Genomic DNA, 21,838 nt, shown 5'->3' with positions numbered 1-21,838 from the left:
CACTCTCGAACACTCCAATGGCCAGGACTCGTGCCTTTTGTCCTCCACTTTCTCTGAGAAGCCCAGAGAAAGATTTATCATAGAATTTCTCACTGCAAGTGACATTGTGAGAAGCTTTTGCACGGTTCGATGTCTCGAAGTTCGATATAAAAGGCATAAATACGAGTGGATTGGTAAGGTTTGTGCTCGTTAGTTCTAAAGTAAATCAATAGCAATTCTGCCTTTTCTTCGTATTTTGGCACATATTAAATTCAGCTTTCGTATATTGAAGAATCTCTGAGAATCTCTATTCTGATGAGATGAAGAGTTAATTTCAAAATAATTAACTTAATAATTTCCAGTGAAGCTCGCGGATCAACTTTTTGATGCTAAAATGTAAATTGAATTCAATTTATCTCACGCGTTTTCATGAAATTTCCCGTCAGTTTTCCTTTCCTTTCCGTGCTCTAACTTTTTCCCTCTTAGACTTTCTTTTTCCATCGCCAGCTTTCTTGTAATGTCTATCGGGGTGGATTTGGGGCATGGAAATTGGAGCCGTATTATTTCACATTTTCACTGGTATTTATCCTCCTCATGACAGCGCGGATGAGGGCCAGAGGCAAGGCATGACGGAAAATCCTCTCTATGTGGTCGGTAATTAGTGTAATACTGGTTAATTGCTTTCGGCGCACATTGTTGCTCTCCCATGTTCATCTTCCTCGCCTCTTCCTGGGCGCCCCTCGCTGGGCCAATTCAATAAATCCATCGGACATCTCCTGGGGAATTTATCTGCAGGACATCATCTCAATTTTTCACCACAGCGACCGTGGCTCTCCGGAGTGATTAAAGTCACTGAGGGCGGGCGAAAGAAGCGAGCAGAGTGACTGACGTGCTGTCAAAACTTTAACCAAGCGATCACACCCAATAAGTCTCCATTGTGCAGCCGAAGTGCTGAAAATTTCTCAAGAGATTAATGATTTTCCTATTTTTGGGCAGCACCTTCCGCTCATTGTGGGCTAAAACTTTGACAGAGCTTTTTTTGTGTCCTTTTCCCGTGCCGACAAAAATACTCCTCCATGGCAATTTTCTGCGGCGCAGGGAATAATTTCGGTGTGAAGTTTCTCAGGCATGCAATTAAATCATGTACAAATGAAAGTGATACACGTGTTCTGTGTGTACTTTGAGACAAAGTCAAAGCTCGCAGGCATTATGCGCATCGTCCTCCAAAAAGTTTCTTCCCAAAGCTCTGGCTTCTCCCGTGGAAATTGTGTGCGGAAAATGAATTTGGGAGAATTTCCTCGTGTGCGCTGGTGGATGACATGAGTGGAATGTAATCTGAGACGGATTAGTTTAAAACCATCTCGCTAGATACATGGATAATTTATTATATAATTTTACGAGCTGAATTTATATCATCGCGATAGGGGTGCTCGTGAATTTTACTGCCATTTTCTCGCCCCATGCAAATACACTGCGAAAACATGACTCCAGACGGAGAAATTTTGCCAACCAAATAGTGTTAAATGGTAATGGCATTGTGTAAACTAAATAGAATTAATCGAATAATCTACAATTTGCTCTTTTTGCCATTGTACCATTGCTTTTCCAGGAGCGAAAGTTGGCACATAAAATTTCGCCCATCATTCAGGCAGAGCTTTCGTGGCTTTGATGAGGGAAATGATTGTGTGCGAATTTCATGCCGAAAAGGGAGTGGAGGCAATAAAATTGTACGAATTCTCCGTGAGCATGGAATGATTGTGAAGTTAGAGAGCTTTTTTGCTTGAAATAATTCCTGAGTTCGGTGAAGCTTGACACACAATCTCTAATTATCACTAGCCGTTCATATAGTATTTAGTAAAATCTGGAGCTTATTTCTCAGTATTGGGTAGGAAATCCAGGCAATATAATCCTCGTTTAAATGCATTCAGTTAATATCTTAAGAGGATCTCCAACAATTCCTCTCTAAAAGCTGATTTATACTGATTGATTTGGTATTAATTGCCTCGCGCTATTATTTGTACGGCTAAATACGCTGAATTGCTAAATGAACAGTTTCTTGATGCCGAGATGGAGAAGTTGTGCAGTAAATGGTATTAGGAAGTGCATTGGTTGGAGCGTAGAATGTGGCAAAGCCCTGTTGAATATTTATAGGGCAATCCCTGACCCTAATGTTGGGTAATTTTGAATCTGAGCGCCATCCGAAAGAGATATGTTCACACCCGAGTAGAGTGTGGCTTCTGGCTTTTCCACACCGAATAATAATATTGCACATGCGGACGCCTGACGTGTGCAGCCGTTTATCTTCATCATCATCAGGAGGTTCACAAGACAGTCATCAGATGCAGGCGGGCGTCTCGTGGCACGAATGCTGCTGATGCCGCGGACCTGAGGACGGAAAGTGCCATGAAGTGCAGATGGGACGCGTGGGAAAGCATTTTCCTGCGATTGCATGCAGATTTTATACGTTGTCTGGCTTCATCACCATCAACCATAAATTCACTCTTCGCACTATCACCGCCATGGGGGATGACTAATCAGGAGGCGGCCAATGCGCTGAGATGGGGAATTAAAGTAGAGTTGGGAATTTTGTGGAAGAGAATTGACTTCTCTCTCATTCGACTGAATATTAAAGTCGCATTTGAACGTGTTGGAGAATTCCCAAGCGTCACTCCAGATCCCCAATATCACAGTATTGCTACCCGGAAGTGGTGGTTGGAGCTCTCAATGAGGAAGTGTTTTCCACCCACTTGAATATTAATACACCACCCGGACGCCACACAATGGGGCGAGGGATAATTTAATAGGAGAGCTTAATGCGTCATCGCCTGAGAAAGTTTTCAGTGGGAAAAGTTCACACAAAACACAAACACTCCCGATGACAACTTTGTGCTGGAAAAGCTCGAGCATTAACACTTTCCATCGCCTCATGCCAAATATTGCCGCAGCATTTGAATATGCTGGCCAAGTCAAGTGCAGACCACCCAAGTGAGGAAAGTGTTTTGTGGTCAACATTGGGGACACAGTGAAAGTGCATTGACTCAATGCAAAGCACAAACAAACAGAGACAGTTCCAACTTTTCCCACACCGTCTGAAGACAAGTAAAGTTGTCATTAAAATTCAGGTGGTATTTAATGTGGGAAGTGTGTATCACAACATAATTAAAATTTTTAGAAGTATTTTTGCATGGAAATTAAGCTAAAGAATCACAAAATAAAGCTGCAGTCTTAGCCACAGTTAGTCACATTCCAAATAGAATTATTTAATGAAATTGATGAAATAAAATTTGAAAATTTCACGTGAAATTTGAGGTGAGAAGTCTCGCAATTTAAGCCGAATTTCCTCAATATATAATCGAATGTGTATTGAATCATTTCTCACTCACTATTCACCCTTATCTCGTCTCACCCACAATTTCCAATGATACCAGGGTTGAAAGGCAAATGGAGGGGTGGAAAAATCCTCTATAGTCATAAAAATCAAAATAGAGGGAAAGTCCCAAATTCGCCCTGTATTTTGTCGTCATAAAAATCACCTTTTCACTGAAGGTGAACATGGAGAGAACATTTTCCGCAATGCGAGAAGGGCTCGTACGCAAATATATCCGTGAATTTATGATTTTCTCAAATTCACTCTATTAAATAATAAATTTTGAGATGGAATTGGATGCTGTGAGCATTCATATTTCCTCAATTTATTGCTTCAAGTCAAACGGTTTGATTTTCACATCCGTATATTTGAGATTCTATTTACTCAACAATCACCCAAATTGATTTCTCCTCTGACTCCCCAATAAATTGCTTCTCAAAATGCTGATGAATTCGGGAATTATACGTTTTTAAAGCAAACATTTGCATTCTTTTCCCAAATACTGTGCAGCAATAATTAGATTTTGAATATTTCAGCATTTGTTGCCAGTCTTCAAATGTAGAACATTTCCGCAATCATGTAGATCTTGAGGCAATTTTCTTTGCGAAAAAGGCAATCTTTTTGGGTGTTTGTGGGTTGATGAAAGGACCTCGGAATTCACCACAATTTGAAATTTCACTAAAGAGCCGCTCTATCGCTGAACAAATACTCTCGCCGGCCTATAAAACCTCGGGGTGCTTGTTAAACCAAATTGAGTTTTTCACTCATTGTTGGAAAATGTTTGCGTGTGCGTGTGTGTGGAACAATGTGAGCTTTCCGCCCCCACGAGAGGATCTTTTTGACATATTTATGAAAGTGTGTGCGACATTCAAAGCCTCTCGGCAGACATTTCACCGGTGAAATCGCTTATATGGCTTTGGTCCTCCCGAGGAAAAGGTGCCATAATGAGTGTCGTATTTTTTGCGGTGAAGAACTTGATGCGCCCATACAGAAGTGAAGGGTATTTCTTGGGGTTTTGGGAATGTGTATTCAGTTAAACTGATTTGAAATTTGCATGGGGCAAATAAGATTGCCGAAGGTGAGAATTTGTAGAGATTTTATGGCTGCTGCCAAGTTCATCCTCTCACGAAAGTGCCGATAAAATCAACTGAAAATCAGTCGTTTCGTGCCTTATTGCAGAAAAAAAGCTCTCTGAGGATCGCGTGTACATAACAACTTTTTAAATAAATCATCATGAGATTTCACACGGTTTTTCCGAGTAGGAAAAGAGAGAATGCTCTCTGCGCTTAAATAATCCTTCGTTTCAGTACGAACCCTGAATGAAGAAGTATAAAATTAGCTTTAATATTGCCATATATCTCCCAAACTGTTCATAGGTGTAGAACTGCACTATCAGCCAGAGTGCAGAATCAGGAATTGAAAATGTAAATCTCCGATGTTGTAAGTCAGCAAAAAGTAATTTCCGGCAGACTCACCATAAAATTCACCACATCCTCTTAAGTACTTTGATTCATACTTTAAAATTACCCTGCATTTCGCTCATCTTGAAATATGTTGCATATAAATTTTAATGCGATTCTCCTGAACTTTTTTCCACTCCGAATCGATGATCTCAAATATCCAGTTCGAACGCTCGAATGTTGTATGGTGGGAAATTTATGGGCTTTGAAATAGTGGAAAGAGGTTTTTTGCGGTCACTTTGGCTGCTTAAAAATTCATCTCAGAGTATTTTGAGGTGTTCCAAAGACTCATAATTTTCACAATGTAATTGAAACTCACTATTCTATACTTTAGATTCTGCTTTTCTAATGTGTGAAAGCTCATTGCATGCCTCGCATTCCCAAGGAATACTTGAACTGCAAATGTCCTGGTATGGCCACAAGATATTCATAGTTTGCGCATTGTCTTCATGCATCTTGACATGCAAGAAGTGCGGTTTGAATATTCTAATTTAATCACAGTGTCTTACTTTCAGCCACTCGGGAAGATGGGAAAATTTATGGAATTTTCCATTGTATTACAATTGCATTATTTACAGGAGAGGGAAATATTAACCACAGAATTTCATATTTCAAACTCACACTCTCCATCTCAATCCCTGCCTCTCAACTGGGCTACCCTTGGAAACTGGGTGAACGTGCTCGGGTATTGAGTTCGGGAAAGGAAGGGGTGTTATGAAGTTCAGCCCAAAAATCAGCAATCTCCATGATTTATAAACTTTCTCGTCACTTTTTTCTTCCCCGCGATGGTCCAAATAGCTGCTGGGGTTCTTTTCTTGCCCACCCACGATGATGTGTTTATTAAAAATTAAACCATCAAATTGACGAGAAACTTTTCTCATAATTTCATTACATGAACCAACAACATCCATCCGCTTGAATTTCTGCGCTCCCTTCAGCAGCCGAAACCTCCGAAAACACAGAGGCTCTTGAAAAAGTTCCAACCATTCTTCAGCTCTCCTTTCCTGCTGACGCTTTCCGCGGGAACAAACATTATTGAATTTGTAATCCGTATTTGTAAATTGCTCCCACAACTCCTATACACACTGTCTTGGGCGGAGAACAAGGACTTGCTGTGCGGCCTTAATAAGTTTGCCAGCAAGTTTTCAGCGCGCCTATAGCAAATTTCATTGCTATGGGCTGAGAAATTGGGAAACTCTTGGATGTATGTTGCTATTTTTGGGTGAATGCTTGAAAAATGCAGTACGAATCTGCTGGAACTCTGTGAAATCCATACAATTGACGGAGAGAGGCCAATTTTATATAAAGCGTTGGCAAAAGAAACTCTCTGACACTGAAGTATTGTAATTCGTCCCTTAAGATTCCTTTCTCTTCTCGCTGAAGATGCCAAAGACGAAAAGTGAAATGAAGAAGCACGGAAAATCATTAAATTCCCTTGAAAGTCAGAACGAAGGAAACGGTGAAATTCCACCTGAAATATTGGAATTGGACGACAAGAAGTGGTGGAAGCTTTAACAGACCCGGGGAGCTTTAAAAGCTGCCGCGCGAGGGGAAGGTGACTTAATCGCCAGGGCGACAGGCCAGGCAAAAACGGGTCGTGTGTATTGAATTTATATCTTCTGACGCAACATTGTCAAAAAAGAGCTGTAACGAAAATTTATTAGATGTGCCTCTTTTTCCATATTCAACACTACGCATATATCATTTGTCGCAATATTTTCACTGTCAGAAATTTTAATGGGAAACTGTTGTGTCACTTTGTGTTATTGTGCCATTTTTTGGGCCTGGGCAAAAGACTCTTTTTCCCGTCCTTTTTTTCGGCTTCAGTCGCTTTTTTTCCTGATGGGTGTTGAGATGAAGAGACAGAGGGAATTCTGTGTGGAAAAATTTAATTATATGGATTATAAAATGTACTCCAGCGTGAACATTATTTGTTGCTGGCCTTTGGGGAAAACGAGGTGTGACAAAGGATTGTTACTTTTATTGCAGCAAACAGGCGCGGTTGAGCTTTAATGCAAGCGCGGTGATTTACTGTGGTGACTTTTGCTGAAAGGGCAAATAATGAAACTCCGAGAGTCCACTAACTTGGTGTCACTTGGAGTGTAATGTGTAATTTTTCCGCACCCGAGAGTGAAGAATGGTAATGTGAAATTTTTCCTGGTTGTGCTTTTGCTTTACTGGTGTGTAAGAGTGATTTTGGGGTTGCGTAAGTTTCCATTTTTTTCCGGGGAAGAAAGGGTAAATGGCTAAAATATGCAAGTGTGAGTGGAAGAAGAGCAAAAGACCAAGTATGCTGCAGTAAAAAATGTATACAACAAACAAAGAGGGGATGAAAAAGATTTCTCGATATGGTTCAGTGCGAAGAAGACTAGATTGAAATGTACAACTCTCCTCTCACTCTGCATCTCTGTCATTCATCTTTGCTACACAACATGAGCGGGAAAATAATACTGAAAATACTTTTCAACTTTTCATTCCTTTGCCTCGGTGTGTTTTTTAACTGAACACACGCTCTGGAAAAAAGCTCTGGCGTGTTTGTTTCTGGGAAGCCCTTCAACTCGTGGACTTTAATGTTGCGTTGCACCTCTTTAAAAGCCATATGTTGAAAATATGAAAACAAATATTATAACGACTTGTGAAACGTATTTTTTGCTGGGCATCTCTTCTCACGAGGGACTTCTGAATGCATTTTCACAATATTTGTTTCAACATTTCCGAGGGATTGCGATGAGCTTTCTAAACTTCACTGATGAATGCAGTCAAGAGTGATATGAGAAATAACGAAGGATATATGAAATTTAAATTTTCCTGGAAATTGAGTTCTATCTAAGGAATCCCAACTATATTTGGGAAACTTTGAATGCACAATTTCATTATACGAATTTCAATTCAAATCTATTCTGTTTTAAATCAAATTATTGTCCTTTGTAGCTTTGAATAAAATTGACATTTTTGGTTTTACTCCTCAAATGGCGTTCAGATGAAAGACGGGAGAAATAGAGAAATTGGCATACAAAACATCTGATCCTTTTCTTGTTTGCCAAACATTTCTCACATCAGGAGAAAATTGAAACAGAGTGTGTGGAGCTATAATTGTTACTCAATGTATCCACACATACATATATTTTAATTTCTCGTCTGTCAATAATGAAATTCAATTGAACACCCATTGATTACGTGGCAATATATTTTATTTCACCTCCACTTGTTTTTCAACTCCACACAATCTCTCGAAAATCCATTACGCCACAATGTGGGTGTTTTTCCGCCATATTCACTCCTCTAAATTGTTCCTATGGCATTGTGTGTCAAAATTTTGTAGAAAATAAATTCTATAATTACACAAATTGTGATTAATTGAGTTCAATTTGGAATGAATTTTGCACAATTTGTAAATTTCGTGCGCGCGGACGATGCGAAATCATTTGGATAAAATGCAATTAATTATTTCACAAAATGCCAGGAAGCCTCTCTGCGCGACTCTGACAACAATTTAATAAATGAAATAGTGCCTCGGCTACTGTCCCCATCCCGCAGGGTGGGTGTGGACATAAATCAGAATTTCATGGCAAGCCATTCACAATGTATTACCTCTGCTAATGTCCCGGAGAAGGAGCAAGAGTGTGGCGAACCAGAAGAACGTCTTGGGCCACAGTCTCGCTGAGATTATCCACTCCATCATGATAAATTTGGCAATTGTGTCGCTGAATTGTCGTCTGCCGAAATGCACCGCTCTGATTGTGTCTCTCTCAATTGCCGAGCTCTGTTGGGGTATAATTTATTAGGCGCCTCACACACTTTTGTATCGACACAATTGTCCAACTCTAGTGTGACCCATAAATAACCCGGATTATGACCGTGAGCTCAACTCTGTGCCTGATCCTCAGCACGAAATCAAGACACATTTCTCGGCAGTCATCAAGTGTCCACTCTCGATATATATTTCGCACTCACTCAAAATCACCAGCAAATCACAGACATTTTCACGATTCACCCCAACTCCATAGGTCTGCCTCAGGGTCAATCTGGGATGTTTGCCGAGATGGCGCCTGCAAGAGAAGTAAATGCTGTGAGCGAAATTGCTGCAAATTGTGTGCGATTTGTTAGGGGTAATCCAATGAGTGCACCATTGGAAAATGTTCAATGTAATTTTCTTATTTAGACGCACAGCTTCTTCTGCACTCTTTGGCCACTCTCGGGACAAGGTTTACACTTGACAGAATTTATCCATGGACACAGGTTTCTGTGCCAGATTTTTCTGCCCATATATTTCAGTTACCATGCGGAGCTTTTGTAATTTATCCACTGTATTCTGGACAAATTTCAAATGCTTGCAATTTACACAACATGAGTATTTGCTCAGATGCTTGTCTGATGCCTAAAATGTCTAAGAGGTAATTTCTCTGGTTAAATAGAAAGACAACCCTTCGTTCTCATGGCCATGTACATATATTATGAGTCTTATTTCTTCTGTCGTGCGGTGTGTTGCGAAATTTGATTAATTAGGCCCCAGGAAAACTCTTCTGTAAACTGTCGAAGAGTGAAATGTTGAGAAGGCGTCTCGGGTAATGTAATTTGGTGTTGCTGTCTTTTCTCTTTTCCGCACGAGAGGACTTTTAAATGAATTATTAAAAGTGTAAGCTTGGCCAAAATCACTGAAGCACGCATTTTTCACGTTTTAATCTGCAAGTCGAGTCACGTGTGACTCGCTCCAAGCTGAGAGGGTGAAGTCCTCTTCTCCAGGAAAAGGCAACATTTTTTCCCTCGAAGCCGCAATCCTTCGCGGAAATGTGAACCATATACATGTTTTGAGAGAACACATAAAATGCGGGGGTGGATTTTTTTTTACAGCAGCCAGGCCAAAAAAAGATGTGCTCGCATGAGTGAAGTGGATGGGAAAACATGGGAAAAAGATGCACATTATGAGATTCTTCACGGTGTGTGCATATAAAAATATTGCCCTGAAAGAATAACACAGAAATTGTCTTTATCAGGATATTTTTGCAGAAACATCCACCGAAAAAATATGCGGAATGAATTTCTTGAGTGTTTATGTTGGGATCCAAAACTGTATGCGGAAAAGAAAAATCAGAACATAGCTATGATTCAAATGTGCAGTGAAAACTCCATGTAGAGCTCTTGACGAGCGCGTAATTAAATTTCCCATATTTGTGTATGGCAATATTTTATTTATTCATTGACAAAATTTCGCAGGTCAAAAAACGTAACTTTCTCTTCTGCACAGAAGTTTGTTGTATACATTTTTTCATGTATTTATTTCTCATTGAAACAAATCCTGTCTGACTTTTATAGGTTCAATGGTTGTTGAAGCTTTTGAGTGCTTTTCGATTATACAACCTCGTGTGGTTGTTCATTGAAAATTCATGCTTTGCAAATCACTGGAGTGAGTGGGAAAATGCCAGTGAAAGGTAGAAAGCTTAATTGAATTGGAAACCTCGTTATATTTATTTCCACGAGACGAATACCTGCTTTCGGAGAATGGTAAAAACCTGCCCTGCGTTATCAATATTTGGAAATTTTTCCACTCTCTATTGTTCGATGATTTTTTTTGTAAATTAATTTGAATGGAATTTTCCATTGGGAAGAGATTCAATTGAACACAATGATTCATGGCAAAATTGAATGTGGTTTAGTGTGTACATACATATGTATTGTGTATTGTTGTTTTCATAAATGCTAATGATTTTTAGAGCTTTTGAGCTTTTCATTATGTCTGAGTGTTCTTTCTGTAATTAGTTTTGTTCTCTTTGAAAACTTTACCAGCTTTTTTTCGCACCATTCGCATGGGATTTGGAAAAGGTAAAACACTGCGGAAGTGGGATCAGAAGAAATACCCTCGATATTTGAGCTTATTTCAGGGGAAAAGTTTCACGGTTCTGACTCTACACTTCTCTCTTCGCATTCAACAATAAGTTTTATTTGGCAGACCAATTGAATTTTAGTAAAGGAGATTTTTACCCTCCATACACACCGAAGCTCTCCGCTTTTCCCACGCGCAACTTTTTCTCTCTGGGCTTTCCAGGAAAATTGAAAGCTTATCACGCAGGAAAGCTGTAAAATATGCAAAAGATGCTGATTGATTCTAAATAATTTAGCAAGGACTCACTTGAACGCTGTGCGAGCGAAAAATCCTCCATCCACGCACAGGATTTACATGTGAACTCGAGGGGTGGTCAACTTTTGTCCGGATGTGAGAATGGGGCGGAAAATTGAATCCCATCGCGTGTGAATGCCGGATAATGAAATGCTCCAAATGGGTCCCTGATTGGCAGGTATTCAATGGAGGGTCTCGCCTTTGCAGCTTCACATGGGAATTATGGATTCTCATGAATGACAATGGTGCCAGAAATGGGGTTTCCTTTGAATTTCTTGAACAAATGCCGAGATTTCCAGTGAAAATCTCTCTAAACTTCCCCCGTGAGCACATTTACGCCGTAAATTTGGCCAATCTTATGATTCTAAGATATTTTATCTTGCAGAAAGAAAGAAATCAAGATTCAGTGATCCCACTACCGACACCATTGTTGGTAACAGTGTTTGCATTAGCAGGACAATAAACTATTCATCCTATAACCTATCGTATAATGCCATTTGTCGTATTCAAGCCGAGATGATAACAGTATCGATAATTAATAATACGAACAGGTTGGGTTGTAAATTAATTCAGTATTTTAGGATATTAGCTTATGCATAAATCCCATGAGTTGATGTATTTATGCAATACCTTGTATTCGCATTACGTTCAGAGGCCGCACTTGACATGCTCAATTGCACGGTTTGTATCACTGGCTGGAGTGTGCACTTTAATTTGTGAAACTGGGCACACAATATGTGGCTAATGGGTGCTTGTTATCAGTGTCGAACAATATTTAAATGACTCCGACAATTGACTAAGTGCACGGTCAGTTACATAATGCGCCAATTAGAGCGACATACTCCACATCCCATCAATTCACCACCCGCCGCACGCCCTCGGGCTTTTGTCTGCTCAGCTCATCCTTTCCAGCAGCTTCTTGTTCCACAATATCTGCCCATCTCTGCGAAATTGATGCACTTGTCCGGAGAAAATGCGCTGGAAAACTGTGCCAAGAGCCCTCTTGGAGCCAAGAAAAGGTCTAGGAATGGATGAGGAAATTTAGGTAAATTGAAAACAAATTCAGTTTGAGCAATCAAATTGAGATTTTGCATCCACAACTAACTCCAATCCCGCCAATCTCCATTCAATGGGTTCGACGACCTTCTAGATTTTTCCAGCAAATTTTGGCGGTTGACTAACCATCTCCTTCTTCAGTCGTATCATCAGACAATGTTTCTTATCACTTATGCTGGCGTGCGTGGAACTTCACAGTTTCCCATTAAAATTTCTCCCTGGAATTTGTGATTAAATCTCGAGTGTGCCGTCATGGCATTTTGCATCGTTGTGACATTGTCGCTCATTCACACTCCGCGTCATCCTGCAGACTCACCCCACGCGCGCCTAATCCAAAATTCCCCCATAAATCTAGCGATACACCCTCTCCAAGTTCATTATCACACCCAATGAGATCGATATGCTCGATGATCCTCAACTTTGATACGTTGTGGGTGGGTTTGAAGTGCATTCATCAACTTTAATGATGCACAAAGTTGGGGGAAAATTGAAAAGTTCCAACACAAATTAATTTTCGACAGCTTCCACTACTGCTTAATTAGATAACTTTGTGCGATATTCCGCTGAATGTCGCAATTGTGCTCATCCGTGACATTTCTCAGGTGTGTAGAGCAGTCAAATGACAGTCAAATTAGTTTTATTTTTGGGAGTGCAGTGCTCTAAAATGGTAATCAAATATCGCGCTTGTGTTTGTGTGAGCTTTTAATCTATCCAAATGCTGCCTATAATCCCAAATATTGATTTATGCAACAGTACGCGCTCCAGCGAAATGATTATATTAAAACACTATAGAATGAACCCGTATCGAATTATAAGCCCTCTAAATCAATTTGAATATTTATTTGACAGCGCATATGAAACTAATCCCATGCTTCTCATTTGCCAAAAATGAATTTCGGCTGCGTATTTGACGGGCATACAAAATGCATGCAATTGATAAAACCCTCGAGGAATGTGAATGGCACTTCAATGAGCTGCTTATGGGCTTTTTATGGGTGGCAGAGCCGAGGGCAGATGGTCGGGTGAGACAAGAGGCGACAAATCGTGGTCTCCTCGCCCATAAACATGGCCCACTGACCCCACAGTGAAAGCTCCGACCACCCTTTTCCCGTATCTCACACTGGAATCCCACCCGTTTTCTTTGTTTCGCGAGCGAGAAGTATTATTTATAAGGGAGATTCGCTGTATATCACCCCCCAAAATGCTTATCTCGTCTGTGGGAGCGCTTTCACTGTGAATTACAGCTTTTGACGGTCCACGACCCGGCAAAACCCAGCGCCAGATTCGAGGAATAATTTTGTATCAACCTGAAATGAGATTTGCTGGCTGTACGCTGTGGCTAAAGAGAAAGCTAAGTGGCACTTAATTATGAAGAATGTGCAACGGGATGTCTTATCTATCTTCAATTCCTCCGCTGTCCTCTTCTCACACACACTCTGAGTCTTCATCTTCTTCACGTTTATCGTGACTTGTTTCTATTTGAAACAAAAAACCACCTCGTGTGGCTCGTGAAAGAAAAATGCTTTGAGGACCATCCAAAAGGAGGGTGAAAGAAACACAAATTCATTCATTTTCTCGCAAAAAGAATTTACCACTGGAGGGTGGAGATTCTTGTGCTCTTTGCAATGTGGCTGGCAAAAAGTGCCTGAACACAGTTCCTTCGCTGGCTTTCCTCCTCCATCATCTCACAGAGAGTGATGAATTCTATTGATTTTCCACCCTGATATATGTTTTTCCATAGTTTTAAAATGTGTCGTGTTTGCAGAGGAATTTTTCAGGCCATCCCCAATCTGACTCCCTAGGGAGAAATTTGTGGGAAAAGCACGCGTTGTCAATCTTTCACTTTTTGACAGTTTTATTCCATTGACAAAAGAGGTGGAGAAGACTGGTAATCTTTCACATATTTTCTTGTCGATGAAATTGAAGGATTTCTCCCATTTTTTCCCAACACACACCCACACACACACACTCAAGTCGCCACCCCTAAAGATTTCCCGCTGTATTCTCACAGCAAATTTATTTATGATATATGAGGAGACATCGGTGACTTGAGAACTTCTTCATGTGCGGCAGAGATGGTGAAAAATATCCGGATTTGCTGAGTATTTTGTGCTCTTTCCCGCCTTCCATTGAGATATAAGGTGAAATCTCTTCTCGGCAACATGCAAGTCTCAGACACTTCATAAAATGCAACTTCGTGTGTCGAGAAACACCATCTTTTGTGTATTTTGCACTCGTGGGAATTTCCGAAAGGAGTCAAAAAGACATATTTTATAGTGACTTTCACAGCCTGAAAATTGATAAGTTTAAGAGAGTGAGAGAATGTGAGAAATGTCGCGTGACCCACTCTAGATAAAGCAAGGATTTCCACTGAAATCTCGAGACAGTCTGAATTTATGAAAAATTGAAATACTTCAAGCTCAGCAGGATTTATTTTTGATATCTTCTCAATTTTCATACCTTTACTCGTTGATGATTTATTTGAGATGTGAGTTTATCTTTGTTTTAGCTGTAAGAGCTTAGTTTCTCATCAAATTTATTGTTCTTATTAAAATACAAATTAAAATTTTAATTCTCTGACATAACAGCTGTCATTCCGTCAATTCTCAGCTCCATTAAATCATTGTTTCTTATCACAAGATTCTATTTACTCAATTTTGTTTTTTTTTCTAGATCAAAACCACCAATATTTTCTTTCGCGATATTTCAATTTTCGTAGCACCAAAAATCCACCGCGAGGGCGCGAATTTATGCACCCTTTATTGGAAAAGTACTGTGAATAAACAAATGATTTCTTCAAGAGATTTACTCAAGGCATTGACGCAAGGATTCAATGTGGGTAATTCCGATAATATGAATTTATTCCATATGCTAAAAAATTCACTCTCTTGATGATACTCTGTTTCGTAAAGTGGTGTTTGGCACGAGGGGGAATCCGAAATCGCAATAAATATAAACGATGCGTTTGTGAACATCCGACAGGCGATATTAAATTTATTGAAGAAGCGATTATAGAGAAGGATGATGCGTGAATTTTGGCCCTGAGACGTGAAGGAAAATGCCCTTTCTTCCGCCCCAGACACGAACACACACGCTGTCTGGGCGAAATGTTCGATATTTGAGGCGGTGAAAATTTATGACTTTTCATCATATTACAATATTCACATGCCTTCATCATATGTCAGTTCATCTCAACACATTTCCTCACTATGGCTTTTCTTTTCATTTCATTCGCCTCGGACTACAAGATGCGCTGGCGGAGTAGGAAAAAATTGATCCACTCTGAGACATTTTTGGGTGGCACGGCATAATATGTGAAACCATTAATCGCTCCAAGGAATTCTCCCAGGACATCGAGAGAGAGAGAGAGTTCACTCTGATCCTGGAGACCAATCATGGGCGAAGTCGATTCCACAGGGTTGCAAATTTATGGGAATCTCTTCTCCATATCAATTCTTTCGGGGCCTTCCAAAGAATTCCTTCCTCACTCTCGTATCTTTTCGCTGGGAAAATCCACCGCCGAGAGCATTGAGCGGGAGATCCACAAGTAAACCACTCATGGGAGTTAAGCTCTCCGTATTTGAGATGTTAAAATATTTTTTCTATTTGCCTTTCATCCTCCGCCATCCGGCAGGTCTAATCGTATTTCACTGAGAGCAATAAGCACAGCGAGAGGACGCATTTGAAATATGATTGGGTATGAAAAGCTCATGGGATTGTCTTAATATTCCGTTTACTCAACTTAGCGATTCTCTTCCTTTTTCTCTCCTTCGTGTCCTATTTATTGCCAGCGCGCTCTTGGGCACCTTTCACCCACACCAGAGACCTGAAATTTTTATTCACCTTCGAGACTGTCGCACATTTTCGAGCTTCGCATGGCAGCAAACAAAAATAAGTCGATTAGAAAATTTCAAACAAAGCACAGTGGAGAAAAAGAAGATTATTCTTATATTTGTTGTGCAACTTCCTCCTCCACGCGCAGAGAGAGAGAGACTTTGGGGCCAATTTTTTCACCTCAACTCGACTTGTTTTTCTCATCATTTCCCATTTCTCTTCGGTGGTTTAATCAAGACTTTGTCAGTCATCAAAATATTCACACAAAAACAACTCACAAATGTAATTTGGGGCCTTAGAACACTCGGCTTCTCCTCGAATTGAAGGATATATCTGACAAAAGCTCCGGATTGAGGTGTTTTGATAACAGAGAGCACGTTTTTGAGAAATAATGAGATGGAGACGCTTCAGCGAAGACTTACAAGTATTTTTTTTTGGAAATCGTTAGGCAATGATTTAGCGTAACAGAATTTAACGGCTTAAATTTCGTTAGTTAATTAGTCAGTAACCAAACTATGTTGGTATCTGCAATCAAAGTTTTAACTTATCGTGGAAAAGCGTGGCATTTGGAAATGCAAAACGCCCTGCGGAGAGTCATTTGGGATTCTAGTCAGTGTAGATATTTGCATGCATAACGAAATAAGCACTTTTTCTAGTCGGGAATTTATGTTGAATTTCTGCAAACTTTTCCCGAAAAGTCAATAACCGCATTGCCTCTGGGATGAGCTGAAAATTCAATCCCGAATGGGAGATGATTAGAAAGTTGCCCTGTGGGTTTTAGCGTGTGTCACAGTCTGATAACACTCCCATTTAACTAATACGTCCCACAACAGCGCAGCCCAAAAATCACTCTCCAATGCCGAACTTTGACCTGTTGGTGTCCATTCATGGCAAGCAGCATCACGAATTTAATCCTCATCAAGTGCATTTCAGATTGAACAGCATCGAATTGTCATCATAGTTTTGCCCATGGATGAAATTGTGTTGTGTCAAAATGGAAACCAATGTAACTGAGTGGAATTTCAATCCCCATGGCGTTTTGCATAATGTCAAATAAATAAGCTCAGCGATTTGTAGACAATGCTTTCAAACTGTATTAAATTTACTGGTCAAGCGAATGGGGTTTTTTGTCCGTCTGACTTGTGTATTAGTGAATTAATTATGGTGAAGTGAAGGAGTGAATTTGCCATATGATTATAAATGCAACAGCGCGCCTGAGTGGGGATTAAATAATGTGGCAATGGGCTAAAAATTGTGGGGTGCAAGTTGAATATAGTCAACAGAGTATTTTCGACAAATTGCATTCATTGCGATAATTATGCGTTTTATGTAATGATAATTGCGACCATGTACACCGCGTGGTCGTATTAATTAAAAGCAAACACGCACCGAAAGCTTATTAGACTTCTCACAGCCGCAAGCTTTATGTGGGTCAATGGATTTGTTGCATTTATGGCTGTACAAGTATTTGACACAACAAAAATGTTGCTCATAATGTGATATCACGCTGAGGGATAAAACTCACCTTGTTTTGCTGCAATCACGCTATTCGCATGGCAATTTGGACCAAGAAATACAAGAATGAATCAGATAGTGCCACAAAAACCAGGACATAAAGGCAATTTCGGCCACTTTCTCATCCACTCTTGTTTTGCAGAAAAGTTTTCACTCTCTCAAAATTGCGCCGGAGGCAAATTGCAATATAATTCGCGGGCGTGTTTTTGATAAATAAAACATCCAACGACCCGAATCACGTCGAGGGTGGTCAAAAATTCAGTTCAGGCCGCGGCGCTGTATTGACAACCGTGGACAAACACAAACATCATTTTGGGGATTGGGGAGCAAATAAAATTGGACATTGGGTGGCAGATTTACGGGCTGCACGAGGGCGCGAATTAATATAAACTCGCCCCTCTTGTGGAAATGCGATGAGGAATTCAACTGGGCACTGCGGGCATTTTGCTGGGTGCAAAATTAAGGGTGATCGTGTGTGACCGGGTGAAAATTAATTGGCGAATTGAGTTGATGCCATCTGCGGAAACTGCGTGTACTGAATTTATTGCGTCCTGTACTGTTTGCCACACGTGCAAGTTACCGTGAAAGCTCAAAGTTAAATTCTGCACAGTGAGTACGCGCACCTCTGAACCGCAGAAGCCCGCTCGCGTGTCAGCGGAATGCCAAATATCCAATAGTCACAATCGAAAATCGCGCAGAAAGATGCATCAAATGTCAGGATGTGGCGTAATATGAATTTCCCTTGAGCACACCAACATGAAAATCAGTGGTTCTTTGTGGGGTGTGTGAATAAATTTTCGTGGCCTGAAACGACACTGTGGCTGAAAATTGTTGGCGAACTTGGTCACACTCTGTTCATCCAAATCGTGGTGGTGAAAGCTCTGAGCTTCCCAGGCCTTCAACGCACAGAATTTCATTTAATTCCAAAAGCGCCAACTCCCCAGAAATTTAATAAACAACCTCCTTCGCATGAATCGAAATAATTTCGAGCACACGGAGTGTTGCAATATTTATAAGCGGCACTGTGGTACAATTCTCCACTCAGCGTGAGTGGTATTTGGACAGGACCGAGAGGCTGAAGTTTGTGGTCAATTGAATTTACTGTAAAATCTGCAAAGTTTTCCAAAAGATTCGCTCAAAGGAAAAGCCAAGAACAACAGTCAGCGAGATCGATTCAACAAAGGTCAGGGACGCTGTGAAGATGTGGAAGGAGTGAGTCTTGTTTTATGGTAATAGCTTACATCGAGGAAAATTTTATCACTGTTTTGCTTCTGCAGAAATTTAACTGAAAATCAATATAGAATTCTACATAATTTTTTTTAAAGACACACTGACGATAAAATATGTGGACATTTACATAATGAAAAAGTTTTTTATGTTTATTTCCATTGAAGTTGTCTGTGGAGATAATCAAGTTCATTATTCACGAATAATCATGACACATTTTAGCCAATTGGCGAAATACTCGTTATGTTGGAATGTTTTAATTAAATCCACATATTGGAAATTGTTTCGTGAGCATAATAAGTGGGAAAATAAAGTAAATTGCATTGATTTATTGAACTAATAAAATAAATGAATATGCACAGTATATAACTTTCTCTTAAGAAACAGATAATATTTGAAAATATGCTAGGACTGAATAAAGTTTATCAGACCAAAATAATATTTGCTAGTTACATATAAGCAATCGACGGTAATTACATTTTGTTCTTTGACATTTTTCCATTTTGTAGAAAGACACAAAAACTTGAAAATACGTCGTGAGATTTCCCAGAAGAGAAAAAGAGAGCGGAAAGTATAATATTACACACAATTTCAATGAAATGGTTACGAAGTTTTTCTCTGTACCAAAGAAAATCTTCCAGATCATCCAACACAACTAGCACAATCGCATAATAAAGGATGTACAAAGTGCATATTCGTCCTTCAGCTGTTGTATTTCTAATTGAAACTTGCATGAGAATCTGTGAAATTGCATGAGAAGTGCAAATATTTTCAGTATTCTCAGTTTTCTTTGAGCAAGTGAAATAATTCAACAGCTTTGAACATCTTCAATTTGTATAATGAAGAATACATTATGCATCATCTTGAATTACTCGCACTGCAACAATCATCCAATTCAGACAGGATTATTTCTATTCAAGTATTTTTTCAAGTAATTGAGTATTATGCTGAATATAAGGTGCACTTTAGCGTATTGAGAGTGAAGCAGATTGTAAGAAAATGCAACTTTAATTTCGACACACTTTTCCCAATTGCAACTCAGTTGGCAAAATGTGTTTGAGTGCACGGCAAAGTGTATATAATATGTTATTTTCCCGGTGCTCACTGGAGCGTATTTTGAGACAACGCGAGAAGCTTATGGTTGGAATGAAATGCCAATGTACGGCATTTCTCTCACTTTTCCTCAAAGTCTGAAGGGTGGATGACAATGTGTATGTGTGTAGGGGGAAGATTTTCGAGAGATTTTTGTGGAATGGAGCGGCAGTAAATCAAATTTTGTTGAATAAAAATACACTCTCTTGCGCATAGATCCCATTGGAAGAATGCCACTTGACGGGAAATCCTCTTCAAATGGAAATATGTACATAATCACCTATATATCCTCTTATTTGGATGACAATGATAGAATTGTTGCTGTGAATGGGGATAGATTATCGTATTTTCCATTCTCCCGAAGTGAGTGAGAATGCGGAGGAGGAATTGTAACCCCTTTTTGTCTTTCTCTCGCGAGAGCGAAGATACAAGATGTGAGCAAAGAAATGGAAATTGTGGCGGAAGATGCAAAAGGAAGTGCGCAACTCTCCATTCAAATTGGTGCATTTAATTAGTTTTAATTTAATTGTCATTCGGTCGAAAAGTTTCCTCTCCAACTTTTCCCATTTACTTACTCTGATGATTTCTGTAAACGATGTTAATTTATCCAATTAACTCACGCTCGTGTGTCTCTATGGCGCTGTGCTTTTGTCAAAAGAACACTCGCTAATCCCAAGTTCTTTCTCCCTGTCTGTCCCATTACACACTCATTGGATGAGGAAAGTTAATGCAAGACATTTGTGCAACTTTTTGTCATGACGGAGCGACTTTCTTGCAGTCACAGAATTCTTATCTACACGGTGTATGTATATAGCTTACCTCTGGATATTTCCGCGTCTCGCAGGCTCTCCAAATAATAAAATTGTAGACCTAATTGGGTGCACTTGTTCCGCCCAATGTTTACCACGTGAATACAAATTAATTGATCTGTATTGCACAAACCAATACAATTTTCACTGATGGCAATTTTCGGTCACTCTTTTGCACTATAATGAATTCCACCCGAGGGACACTCTTCAAAGAACATGAGCCACACTCTGGCGCAAAATTGTGATATATTTTCCGCGTTTCACGCAATCCACACTATTTTTTTTGTATACACTCATTCATTTACCAAATAGGCTTGCTTTCGGGTGTGAGATGGACAGTTGAGCGTGTTGTGCATAAAAAGTGTATGCAATTAAATTAATTTGGGGGACTTGATTACAGAGTTGTTAATTGAATTTTCAGTTTATTGAAAATTATCCATGGCTCTTTCAATGAACACAAACTCGCAAATGGAATTTGTAAACTCGCTCGTGTTTCCGTGTCACACAATCTCCAGTCTCTGCACAAAACATCACGTTTTATACTACAACTTTTTCTCTCTCTCCCTCTTCCTCTTTTCAGCAAAAATGAGTGGCAAATGTGATGCAGACTAATTTCTGGAGTCTGCAACACAAATTACTCAATCAGTTTCCGGATTTATTGACGTATGGCGACTCCCGAGAGCAAAGTGTGCTCCTCAATGAGCAATCCTCTTACGCGTCCGCTTTAGTACTAAAAGTCCAGAGTGGATTCACACTGAGATGTACCAAAAGTACCCGCTTGAGATGTGTTTCCCCTCTCGGCGGCTCTCTCGCGGATTTCCCTCGGCACGTGGAGGGTCTGTCTTCAGGCCTTTCCCCTCATGCACACCCACTTTCCCGGCTGGGAAAGCCCTCGGGCGCAGACGTGAGTGGAGGGGCGGCAGAAGAGCCACATTCCAGCGTTCTCGGCGCGGATCAGGAACAAACCGCAACTCATGCAAATCTCCTGCATCTGGCGACCACGGGATTTCTCATCTCGAGCCGCCATCAATCGTCCAACGGCCAAAATTGACAAAAATCCACCCTCGCACTGGATAAAAATTCATAGCAGATGGTGTGTAAATTGTGGCTCTTATTGCTCCAAAATTCGCCCATTTACGATTATCATCTGCCAATTTACAGGCCATTTCACGTTTTATTTGGCAATTTCGATCGAATCTCACCCGCGTGTGCGGTTGCACGACATTTTGCATGTGACTGAAGCTCTAATGGTCCTTCCGCACCCTCGGGCACATTCCATTGTGGCCAGTTGAACCGTGAAAATTGAGACATTAAACTTGGCGTCAGCCAGCAGTGAAAAAGTGTAAAGGAATCTCGTCCAGGCTTTTCGGCTCGATGGCCATTC

The 21,838-nt window shown here is 40.2% G+C and overlaps 1 protein-coding gene across 1 annotated transcript in view; it reads right to left on the bottom strand.

Moving 5' to 3' along the window:
- LOC132257601 (uncharacterized) overlaps positions 1–21,180 on the bottom strand; it is a 33,002-nt gene extending 11,822 nt beyond the window's left edge. Inside the window, exons 1-2 of the mRNA XM_059754576.1 lie at positions 20,465–21,180; positions 8,398–8,855 (exon numbers count right to left, since the gene is read on the bottom strand). Coding sequence (XP_059610559.1) covers positions 8,398–8,488 — 91 coding nt within the window. The 5' untranslated portion in view covers positions 8,489–8,855; positions 20,465–21,180. The remainder of the gene's footprint in view (positions 1–8,397; positions 8,856–20,464) is intronic.
- Positions 21,181–21,838: the final 658 nt, after the last annotated feature.

Source organism: Phlebotomus argentipes, unplaced genomic scaffold (assembly GCF_947086385.1).
Source record: "Phlebotomus argentipes unplaced genomic scaffold, Phlebotomus argentipes genome assembly scaffold_4, whole genome shotgun sequence".
In the NCBI taxonomy this organism is placed as follows: Eukaryota; Metazoa; Arthropoda; class Insecta; order Diptera; family Psychodidae; genus Phlebotomus; species Phlebotomus argentipes.
Note: the sequence above shows the minus strand (reverse complement) of the source record. Positions and strands in the feature narration are given on the sequence as shown.